The 12,733-nt window shown below is 39.7% G+C and overlaps 1 protein-coding gene across 6 annotated transcripts in view; it reads left to right on the forward strand.

Moving 5' to 3' along the window:
* RASGRP2 (RAS guanyl releasing protein 2) overlaps window positions 1-12,733 on the forward strand; it is a 432,595-nt gene that overhangs the window by 185,221 nt on the left and 234,641 nt on the right. For all 6 annotated transcript variants that reach the window (XM_063945210.1, XM_063945215.1, XM_063945211.1 and 3 more), the window contains 5 exons: window positions 260-408; window positions 6,403-6,505; window positions 11,080-11,130; window positions 11,325-11,456; window positions 12,475-12,622. In XM_063945210.1, coding sequence (XP_063801280.1) covers window positions 339-408; window positions 6,403-6,505; window positions 11,080-11,130; window positions 11,325-11,456; window positions 12,475-12,622 — 504 coding nt within the window. In that variant the 5' untranslated portion in view covers window positions 260-338. The remainder of the gene's footprint in view (window positions 1-259; window positions 409-6,402; window positions 6,506-11,079; window positions 11,131-11,324; window positions 11,457-12,474; window positions 12,623-12,733) is intronic.

A 12,733-nucleotide genomic window follows, 5' to 3' on the forward strand; every position in this document is an offset into this window, starting at 1 on the left:
AATTTAGGATCTCTATGCCTAAAATACAATATAGTGTATAGTATTTCTTGTCACACGAACCCTGACATTCATTTCTTTATTAATCATTAACACTGCTCCACCTGTAATCATGGTTATGTGTGTAGGCCATTTTTATAGAACAGCTATTTTTTTCCCCTGGAACTACAGTACCTGGGTAATGGGTTTCTGGGTACAAAAAAAATGTTTTTTTTTTTTTAAATTGCAAATGTATTTATTTATTTTGTTGTTTTTCATCCAGCTGGTGTGTTTGACAGCATTTATCACCTCTTGGGAACTCATACTACAGAATCTTTGCAATTGTCAATGAAAAATCAGAAATGGATACTTTGGACCTGGAGAAAGGCCTCACCATTGATGAAATGATATCAGTATGCATCCAAAACTTTGGTGAGAGCTTGAAAAGTTAAATGTGTCATTTATTGACTTTTGTTATTTATTGTTGCTCAATTAAGTGGTTCTTTATAGCGGAGGTAGATAGCATACATAAAACATAGACAATTCTTTTTTTATACATGCAAAAATACTTCATATTGTTGCCTATGAAAGTGGTAGGGTATGGAATAATAGACTATCATCCGGATTACAAAGGAGTAAAAGATTGCTGCTAACTGTGGCTATTACAATAAGTGCAGTCATGAATGGACTTTACAACAAAGTTAATAATAAGATTTTTATTTATATAGCGCTAATTCTCCAATAGGACTCAAGGCGCTTAAGTTAGTTAAAACAGAGTTTATACAAATACAATCTGTACAAAAGTGTGTATAACCATCATAGTTGCCTTCAAGGTGGTACAGCTACTGTGGGGTTCACAGCTTGAGGTGGGGGTGATCCATCTTCCCTGTCAAAGCCCCATGTCTATATTTGTTTTTATTCATCCTTGCGTAGTACAAAGTGTTCTGGACTAAACCTCTATATTATTTGAAACTTCTTTTTTTTTTCTTCTAAAATACTCCTTGACTAATATTTAGGCTCATTAATGTTTTAAATTTATTAAGAGAGAGGGGACATTGGAAATGTGTTTATTATATGTCACTTATTTTTTTTTTTTTTTTACATTACTTAAAGTGCACCTAAAAGTGAAATTACACGGTGGAGTGATTCTGCTTTAAAGATCAGGGACCCATAGGCTTTTCTTGTGGAGTCTGTGACGTTTCACTTGGGACTTTTATCTGATAAATCTGATTCCACCAGTGGTGCTGCTACTGTGCACTCTCAAAAAGATAAAAAGAAAAGGAGTACTACTAGTGGCACAGAACTAGTCAAGATGGTCTTCCAACACATACATTCTCAGGAAGTCAGCAGGTCTGTCATGGCATCTCCCACTTACCAGAGAGACCATTTTGCCATCACAAATTAGAGTTTAACAGTTTGTTCGTTATAGGCTCAGATCTCTGCTCTCTCTCTCTCTCTGGTTTTTCTTAAGACAAATGCAGAGATTTCTACAGATTGTGACCACTGTATACTCCTCAATAAGTACCTTTTAGAATGTGAATTTGGTGTTGTTTACTTCACAACCAACGCCTTTTGAACATTTGATTCAGAGGAAGTGAAGTATCTTACTTTGAAAACCCATGTTTTTCCAGTCTTTTCGCATGGCTCAAAGGATGTTGGAGTTGCATTGTCGATCTCCTTATATTATAATCATGAGGAAAGGGCAGTTCTTAGGCTGAAGAGATTTGTTCATTCAAAGGTGTGGTTTCTAAATGTCCTCTAAAGCAGGCCAAGAAGCTCTTAAGAAAATCCCACTGGTCTGTGCCTTTACATTGTAAGGAACAGGTTTTCCTGCCCCAGTGTACAGTAAGTCACTGGTTCTCGAATCACTCTGGCACTGATTAGAAACCAGTGTATGGAGGTAGAGGAATCTCTTCATTCAGAGGCTGTTAGGGCATTGCATGAGTGGGACACGTCAGCTTAGGAAAATTATTATTTTAATTCCGTGTGGTGCCTACAAAAGAGTTTGGCTTGAACTGAATCAGATGATAGAGGGATTACTTACACAGTGTGACAGGTGATCCTGTTCCTTGCAATGTAAAGTGAGAACTTCTTGAGCTTCTTACCAGTTATGTTCAGAAAGTGTGAGTGTACCTACCTGAAGGGACATATTTGGGACATTCCTACAGTCTAGTGTCCCCAAATTGGTTGAATGAAAAAATGCCAAGTTTGTATATAAGTAAAATCCCTTTTTGTGAATCAGTTGGGAGAACATTCAGGACCCAGCCTGATTGTGATATTATTTTATATTGTTTTCCAAGGTTTACAGTTCTTATTTACATAGATGATGGTCTCTCTCTCTCTCTCTTTCATTTTTTTTTCTGTTTGTGACCTGTGTGACTTGGTTAAGATTGAAATCACCTAGTTAATTTCAAATAAAAGACTCATCTCACAAGGATAAACTATCGAACAACTGATCACCACCAAACCTTCGTTAGGATCCATCAGAGACTCTGCTGACGTAACTAAAGAAACCACATGCACCTCGCTATTCCCAAGAGATTTTCAATAAAGGAAGTCCTATGCAGTCATAAAAAATATATAGAATATAATAAATAATAATAAAAAATAATGTAAAACTTTAAAAATAAATAGTGTAAAGTACATACTGGATTGCAATAGCATTTTATGAATAAAAGGCAACTAATGTGGTTAAATAAAAGCATATTAGTGGAAAAATAAGAGAACATTTACATTGTTAAAACTGAAAGGGACTGAAAATTTATTCTGGTTATAATGGGAATGTAGCAACATATTTTAAAACAAATCAGGATAGTATGATGGAAGTTTGAAAAATGGATTTCAAAAGTTAGCAAGTGTAATCCATAATCATTTTTAGATAAACATCACAAAAAATAATACTCCTAATATTGGGCTACTTAATGATGTAGGAAAATTAATTGTAGATGATAAAGAAAAAGGTGATTTTTTTTTTTTGTATACATATCTTTTAATTCACAAAATTGGAAGAAAAAACCCCAGGGCATATTTTGTAAAGTATAATCAGTGGCGTTTTTTTACCTATGGGCTGCAGGACTGCAGCACCCCAGGTAAAATCCACCACCCAGCTCACTGTCCGTAAAGCCAGATGCAGTCTGTGACACGGCACTGGCTACACTGTTACTGGCAGTGACTTCCTATTGGAAGTCCTACCTGCCAGTCACAGACACACAAGGCAGTCCCATTGGGAAGTGTTTCCTCCCTCCGGGACTGCCAGACCGGGTTGCGATCATTTGAGAGCTGGCTTTCTGTAGGAAGCCAGCTCCCTACCTCGTCAGCCTTAGCCAGCTACTATGGGCTGCAGTCGATACAGTCAGTAGAAGCTATGGTTTTGCGCAGGACCGTTGCCGCTACTGCGCATCCGCCGGGTCCCAGTGTCTGTGAACTGTACATAGCACAGGTGCAGGGACAAGGTGGTGGAAACCCGGCAGCCCTCCTCCTCCACCAAGGTAGGAGCCTCTTCTGGTAATAACCTATACCAGTGGGTCCCAAATTCCTCAAGGCATCCTTGCAGTCCAGGTTTGAATGATATCCATGGCTGATCACAGATGGTTAAATCAGATTGAATGAGGTATTAATTTAGTCGTGCTCAAGCATGGTTATTCTTAAAACCTGGACCGTTAGAGTGCCTTAAGGACCGAGTTTGGGAACCTCTGGCTTATGCTTTTCAAATGCTACTTGTCTAACACAGAAGGAGACAGTTATGCCTAAATAAGATTGAGTCCGATAAAGCACCTGCTCCAGATAGAGCAGATAGTCCATCCAGGTATGCTGAAAGAGCCAGGACCCAAAGTATCGAACCTTCTACAGAGGACAAACTGAGAATTTGCCCATAGAAACCATGTCAGATTCTAGCTATTGTTTATTTAGGTAGTTCTGCCCTATGTTCTGTAACTGATAGACTACTGTTTTTTATATTTATGTAGTCCCTTGTAACCACGTCAGTGCCACAAATGGAGGAAAGCAGATGTGGTGCCAATATTTTAGAAAGGAAACAAATATGAATCCAGGAAATTTATGGAAAAGTGATTCTGACTTTTGTCATGGGTACAATATTTAAACTTAAGTCTGAAGAAGGTGATTGTAAGGTGTATTGTAGAAAATAAAAATAACATCATGCCATCATCGTTTTACACCATACAAGTATGATTTGTTTTTATGAGAAGATACAGTATGTTTCAAATTGGTTCTTGGTTAAATTTTTCATGTGATACATTTGTATTTTACAATGCATTTGATACTGTTTCACGTAAGAGTCTGGTACATAAGGTGAGAGTACTACTGTTCCAAAAAGGACAGGTACAGGTCCATCATAATAATAATAACTAAATTACAAGCACTACTAAATGTGTGATCTGTATATTATGCTTTGCTTAAGTGCACTGCTACAGTGAGTTCACGGGGTGCCATTGCTATGAGACCCAAAGGCTTAGGGGGCCTCTTCCTTGAGCCTGACTCCTCAACACCTAGGTCATATACTTGGGATGTGGTCAAGATCCCACCACTCAAAAGACTGACAGTGGGATCCCGACTCTCAGAATCCCGACGGACCCCGGTGGTAAGCACTGGGGCTAGGGTTAGGGTTAAGCATTAGAGGGAGGTTATATATGGGCTGTGTGTGTGTGTGGGGGGGGGGGGTAGGGATTGGCTGTGGTATTGAAAGGGTAAATTTAGGCGGCGGGAGGGGTTGGGTTAGGAGTAAGGTGAAAATACACTGCTCAAAAAAATAAAGGGAACACTAAAATAACACATCCTAGATCTGAATGAATAAAATATGCTTATTAAATACTTTTTTCTTTACATAGTTGAATGTGCTGACAACAAAATCACACAAACGTATCAATGGAAATCAAATTTATTAACCCATGGAGGTCTGGATTTGGAGTCACCCTTAAAATTAAAGTGGAAAAACACACTGCAGGCTGATCCAACTTTGATGTGATGTCCTTAAAACCAGCCAAAATGAGGCGCAGTAGTGTGTGTGGCCTCCACATGCCTGTATGACCTCCCTACAATGCCTGGGCATGCTCCTGATGAGGTGGCGGATGGTCTCCTGAGGGATCTCCTCCCAGACCTGGACTAAAGCATCCGCCAACTCCTGGACAGTCTGTGGTGCAATGTGGCGTTGTTGGATGGAGCGAGACATGATGTCCCAGATGTGCTCAATTGGATTCAGGTCTGGGGAACGGGCGAGCCAGTCCATAGCATCAATGCCTTCGTCTTGCAGGAACTGCTGACACACTCCAGCTACATGAGGTCTAGCATTGTCTTGCATTAGGAGGAACCCAGGGCCAACCGCACCAGCATATGGTCTCACAAGGGGTCTGAGGATCTCATCTCGGTACCTAATGACAGTCAGGCTACCTCTGGCGAGCACATGGAGGGATGTGCGGCCCCCCAAAGAAATGCCACCCCACACCATTACTGACCCACTGCCAAACCGGTCATGCTGGAGGATGTTGCAGGCAGCAGAATGTTCTCCTTGGCATCTCCAGACTCTGTCACGTGTCACATGTGCTCAGTGAGAACCTGCTTTCATCTGTGAAGAGCACAGGGCGCCAGTGGCGAATTTGCCAATTTTGGTGTTCTCTGGCAAATGCCAAACGTCCTGCACGGTGTTGGGTTGTAAGCACAACCCCCACCTGTGGACGTCGGGCCCTCATACCACCCTCATGGAGTCTGTTTCTGATCGTTTGAGTAGACACATGCACATTTGTGGCTTGCTGGAGGTCATTTTGCAGGGCTCTGTCAGTGCTCCTCCTGTTCCTCCTTGCACAAAGGCGGAGGCTGCGGTCCTGCTGCTGGGTTGTTGCCCTCCTACGGCCTCCTCCACGTCTCCTGATGTACTGGCCTGTCTCCTGGTAGCGCCTCCATGCTCTGGACACTACGCTGACAGACACAGCAAACCTTCTTGCCACAGCTCGCATTGATGTGCCATCCTGGATGAGCTGCACTACCTGAGCCACTTGTGTGGGTTGTAGACTCCGTAGGGAGGTCATACAGGCACGTGGAGGCCACACACACTACTGAGCCTCATTTTGGCTGGTTTTAAGGACATTACATCAAAGTTGGATCAGCCTGTAGTGTGTTTTTCCACTTTAATTTTGAGGGTGACTCCAAATCCAGACCTCCATGGGTTAATAAATTTGATTTCCATTGATAATTTTTGTGTGATTTTGTGATTTTGTGGTCAGCCCATTCAACTATGTAAAGGACAAAGTATTTAACAAGAATATTTCATTCATTCAGATCTAGGATGTGTTGTTTAAGTGTTCCCTTTATTTTTTTGAGCAGTGTACTTACAAGTACATTCATTCCGTTGTCTACTATACCTCTGATGTATGCCATAACTTTCAGTGATCTACATTTTGTCTTTGTCCTGTTCAGACTCTGATGGGAATCCTAAGGATCGAGAACTGGTGCAGATGTTTTTGATGATGCATCCTTGGTACATCTCTTCTGGGGACCTTGCCAAGAAATTCTTTGCTCTATATCCCTTTAAAAATATTTGATATATCTTGTTTTATGGTTTTATTTATCTCTTATGTTTTTTTTTTAAATATCTATCTATCTATCTATCTATCTATCTATCTATCTATCTATCTATCTATATACAGTACTATGCTAAAGTTTTAAGCAGGTGTGGAAAAAATGCTGCAACGCAAGAATGCTTTAAAAAATAGAAGTGTTAATAGTTTATTTTTTATCAATTACCAAATTCCAAAGTGAATGAACAGAAGAGAAATCTAAATCAAATCAATATTTTGATTTAGATTTTCAAAAGGCATATCAATAACCTCTTGGGACTACGATGAAAATTAAATACACTTGTGTTTTCAAATATTGTTGCAAATTAAGTATAGTACATTTGAAGTAAAGGACTAATATGTGTTTGCACAACTGGGATTTAGGACAACAAAGCTCAGGGTTAAAAGACAATTTGAGTAATGCACCATTCAGTTTAATTCAACAAATGAAAACCCTATAAAACTTTTAAATATAAAAGCAGAAAATAAACCAACAGACCTTAACATAATATGGTTATAATAATGTGGGACTTGTAGTGGGAAAGGATAAATAAAATGTTTGAAATTCATAGCTCTGTCTTCCTAACCACTATGTTACTGTATGGAGAACTTTTGAAACTGGGCCAGATATGCCAAGGGTAACCAAACTAACATGCTGAACTAGGGTCCTAATGTCTTCTTGGGCAGACAGTTTTACTTCCTCTTCTTAAGAAAAAACAGCTTCGTTATCCCACCGTACTTCTTGTGTAAGAAAATGCATTTGTGTACTGTAACATAAATGGTAGATGACACTACAAAAAGTATATGAGTATGGGGAGTGGATGTAGGTATTTCAAGTTAAATATACATTTTTTTTTATTTTTTAACTATATTTATTTTCACATTATAAATTCACATGAATCTTACGCTATATTCACTACATTTGGGACTGGATTCAATAAGCTTGCAGGTTGCACTTAACGTGGATTGTTGTTCAGGTCTGAGGGAGGCTTGAACAGAACTCCTTATCATCGGTGACGCATATACATTAACCCATAGCACCAGGTACTTTTCCTGGATCCTATGGTTTAACGCGTGTTAGCGGCAAAGCCTTATGCTACCACCCTTTTTCCTTGCGTGGTAAATTACTAGTCATGTCTTTTTAATGAGTTCTGCTTGCATGCAGAGTATTTAAGCAGAGAATTACATGCACACCAGTGCCTCAGTGCCACTTGACGCAGTTATGCCATTAATTCCCTCTGTTATATGGAGCTCACAGTCTGGTCACATTGTCCAGGCTTGATAGAGCCAGCGTGTCTATTAGCACTGGCGGTCTGACGGGCACCCTTGAGTCACACGGGGACTAATGGGCACACCCAGAGCTGTATTTAAGGCCTGAAACACTTAAGTTAGGGTGTCATCATTCATGAGAGATAAGGATAGATTTATCTTTTTTTTTTTTTTATCTACTAAAATAATGTGAAAACGGGTGTTTTCATACCCTTTTCACATTATTTAAGTTCCGCATACATTTATTCCAGGGCTTTAGGAGAAGATTTTGTAAAAAAAAAATCTTCTAATTTAGCAAAACCAGTGTCGGACTGGGGCATGAAGGGCCCATCGGGGGGAAGCAATGATAGGGGGCCCATACTTAGGGGTGTGGCCAGCCTACAAAGGGGGTGTGGCCAGCCTCCACAGAGGCTTGAAATACACAATAGTCTAGTGCAGTGTAATGCAACATATCTACCATGTATAATACAAGTGCACAGTCTGGAACCTGATCCCTAGAGGAAGGAGTGGGTCCTCAGGCAGTGGGGCATACCGGTAGTTTCCCTGGTACCCCTGTGGGCCAGTCCGACCCTGAGCAAAACTACAACTGATGCAGAATATGGTCCAAAAAAACAGGAGCAATTTGCTTCTGTAATAAAAACAAAAAACAAACAAAACAAAAACATGTTGCAGTGCAAGTGGTGCAAATGCATTTATTGTTTTTGCATGCAGGGAAAAAATTGTTTTTGCTTTTGCATGTAGCAATCAGACACTTGCAGCTTTGCTTTTACACTGGAGTTATTTTGAGTTGACCTATGATACCACTTACCAATTTTATATCTCTCTCTGCACATTTTAAATCTTCCTGCAGTGCAACACTGTTTTTGTCAAGTTGCAAATTGCTCCTTTTTTGCTCCTTTGTTTGATTTGATCCACACTTGCAGCTTTGCTTTTACACTGGAGTTATTTTGAGTTGACCTATGATACCACTTACCAATTTTATATCTCTCTCTGCACATTTTAAATCTTCCTGCAGTGCAACACTGTTTTTGTCAAGTTGCAAATTGCTCCTTTTTTGCTCCTTTGTTTGATTTGATCCATGTTCAGAAAGAGTATCTGTTCATTGCCTCATTAGGTTTCCACAAACATATATTAATGTGAGCTGTAGAACTTTGTTGCTGGAAACATACATTTTAGAATATTCAAGTTAAGGTCTCTTTATCAACAACTAGAATAATCAGACCCGTGCCATCATTTCTAAAGTACACCAACACGTAAATGGCTATTATACAAAGGGGACTGAAGTAGAGTATCATATTGTTTTAAAGTACAATATATGTCCAGTTTATTCAAGTGTCTGTGGATTGAATGTACAGTAGGAGTGACTAAGAGTTAGGATTTTGGTGTTCATGGTTTATAGGTCATCTAGGGTTTGGATGAAAGATTTGAATTTGGCACATTTTGGTTAAGGGCATAAGATTCCAAATAGCTATAGGGGAAGAATATTTGGTTAGGTGAAAATAGTTGTGTTATACACATCTACAGTACTGCATTTTAGGTAACAATTTATGTTTCACTACTTAGGGAATAAGTAAATAAATTGTATTTTTTTTTGTACACCCTGCATATTAAAATCTTTTTTTTTTTCTGTATCCCTTTAATATATTGCAGACAACCCTTTGGGTTCTTCATTTTCTAGTCTTGTTTATTTAGAAGGGAAAGGAAGAGGGGAACGAGGTAGATCTCCATGTAGGGCAGGGGTGGGGAACCATTGGCCCTCCAGCTCTTGTTGAACTACACATACCAGCATGCCCTGCTACAGATTTGTTATTTGGCCATGCTAAAATAGTTGCAGTGCATGCTGGGATGTGTAGTTCAACAACAGCTGGAAGGTAGCAGGTTCCCCACCCCTGATGTAGGGTAACACTATGAAACATCTACATAATAGATTAGGAACCATGAAGCCCGAGGGGCCCACATGTTGAGAAACGATGAAGAGAATATTACCTTATTTGACTGATGTCCATCAGGTTTAAATTGTATTTGTAACCTGTATGGGTTGGATTTGCAGAGGATATTGGTCACTTAATTACTACACACCAAAAAGTTTTGAGAATGTTATTTAGTATTCTAAATACAGTATTTAGTAAGCATTCATATGCATCATTTATCCAGTCAAAAGAAGAACATATACCCCTGCAAAAAGTATTCACTGGATCATAAAATATCTGAGCTATAATCAAAGTGGCATCTTGACACTTTGGAAATAATATAATTAAAAATAAAATAAATTGTACAAAATATTACAAAGAAGAGAAAGAATAGCCGGTCACAGGGGTCTTACTGGGTGTAGCAATTTTACTTTTTGAAGATGTGCATTTCGTGGTCCATGACCACTTCCTCAGGCTGAACGAGAGAAACCAGGACAAGCTCCTTGTAGGGTAACACTTGAAAAACCCACATCATAGATTATGGAGTGTTTGACTAAACTATGAGACTGAAGCGAGCCACATTTTGAGAAAAGATGTGAAGGAATTCTGCAGTATGCTCATAATGTACTCCCATTTGGTAATTATACCATTCCTCTATTGCTTTTTGGAGCAGTTGTTCAGGCATCATCAGTGGCGCAGAGAGAGAGGGGGGGGGGGGGGGATAGGGTACATATTGCCTGGGCTCATGTTTGATGGAGGGGCCCAGTGAGGGTCCGGTAGGGCCCCGGGCCCCATTCCCCTTACCAGGCAGCAGCAGCTGCAGCTCTTCTCCTCAGCCCAGCACATGCTGCTGTGTGCTGGGTTGCAGTGTGGCCATGGAGGTGCTTAAAATACAGTTTTTTAGTTCTGTATTTTTTTTCTAAGGGTGCATGACCACGCCTCCTGCGATTAGGCCACACCCACTGAAAAGTACCTGGGCCCAGCCCAGCTCTCTACTGCCCTGGGCATCTTAGCAATACTGTATTGCTCCAGTGTATAAGTGTCAGTCGCAGAAATTTGTGTTGAGTTTCAAACCATTTCTGTCGGGTCACCAAATTTCATAATGAATAGGTCCCCAAGGCTGTTGCCTCCGTTGCCTTGCCCTTTAGTTCGTTCTGCTCTAGGTATCTTCTTATGCCACTGGTAAAGTTGTTTATATGGGATTATATTATATCAGCCTTATTAAATCTACATTACAGTGATCATTTTAGTAAACAATATAGCAAAGCAAACTGTAATTACCATATCAGCGTTTATTTCTAGTCTCTTTTCATATCATTGTTAGATTTGTACTTCTGTTTTCCTTGACCACTTTCCACTTCAGAGGCTGGTGATAACGCAGAGAGAGAGCGGATCTGCCATCTTGTGAGGTAACTGCTTGTTTACCCCCTCTGATGATGATGATGATGATGATGATTATGATTATATTATTTTTAGATGTAAACAATCGTAAATATTCAATATATAATATTAACATAAGTTCACAATTTTCAGTATGTGTTCTCTAGTTCATTTGTATCCTAACCCAATCTTACAACATAATATACATCTGTTATATTTGCAGGTTCTGGATAGCTGAATACCCAGCTGAGTTTGACCTCAATCCAGAACTGGGAGAGCAAATTAGAGACCTGAAGAGGGCACTGGAAAACAACGGAAACCGCAGAGAGAGCAGTCTCATAGACATCGAGAGTGTGTATGTAACAGAGATCCAGGGATCTAAAATACTGCAAAAGCTGCTAAGTAAAAGCGTAAAGCTCACACAGGATGCTGCAGGGTGCCAAATGCTATACACGACATGTCTGAATCTCCCTCTACAGGATGAGCTCCAAGATATTTCTGCTTAAAGGTCACAATTACTGCCAGGGGATTAAGGAGATGTCATTTAAGGCTATCCCTAAAATCTGTATGGCAGATAGCTGTTGTAGCTGAAAGCATGGGTTTTACAAAATAATGGTGTACTGTATATTAATGTGTCACTAACATTTCATTGAAGGGGAACCTCCTGATAGTTTTGTCTAGTGTATTCTATCTGCAATATGAGGTTGGCCTGAGGTGGAGAGACCACACACCCAGATCTTCTCTCTGTGGGAATTTGGTTCCTATTGTAAATGGATGCAAAGTAAATTCAGACAGACCTCAAAATATTTCTTTCAAATATTTACACTGGGGTCAATCCAATTACGTGCGAGTCACGTCCCAAGAGCCGTTCTCATGGGTAACTCACTCTGCGAATTACATTTGCAATCCAATTCCAAACCCTAATTTCTTGTCTAGATGAAATTAGCGTATGTTTGTGCACTCTCCCCTGAGCAGGTGAAAAGATAGGGAAAATCTTTATTCCAAGGTAAAAATGACGGGATGTAGTACAAAACCTCTTGTACATCCCTTCTAATGAATAATCATGCACTTGTCGAGGTTTAAACAGCATAAATTGGCCAATATAGAGATGACCGTTTCAGTTTAATTTCTCAATCTCAATATTGGGAGGTGTATTGATGGGAGAGAGGTTTTTGAACTTGCACATGAGGGGCAAAAGTGTTTATTCCAACTTTTTACAAACTTGTATAAAAACACTGAAAAATGACTATACAGACATTGTTTTGTACCCCAACATGCTGGAAAGACTTTAAGTTGATTAAACACGCTTGTTTGCTGTCATTTTTCATCCCTTAATAAAAAGTGCAAAAAGTAATTTCCACTTTGTGTTACAGCCCTTCTTATGGCTGGAAAAGACAAGTGACACAGCGAGGACATGGTGGCCGGATCAGGAAGACATCTCTCCTGTTTGATCACCTGGACCCAAGCGAACTTGCAGAACACCTAACGCATATGGAATTTCACTCCTTCTCCAAGATCTTGGTGAGAATATTCACGTTAATTCACCATGCTCTGATAATACTAAATGTATAAGTGAAACTAGGAGGAATTACAGTGTGATATAAAATATCTGTATGTCTTTTTTTTTTTTTT

The sequence above is a fragment of the Pseudophryne corroboree genome, chromosome 11 (genome assembly GCF_028390025.1).
Source record: "Pseudophryne corroboree isolate aPseCor3 chromosome 11, aPseCor3.hap2, whole genome shotgun sequence".
In the NCBI taxonomy this organism is placed as follows: Eukaryota; Metazoa; Chordata; class Amphibia; order Anura; family Myobatrachidae; genus Pseudophryne; species Pseudophryne corroboree.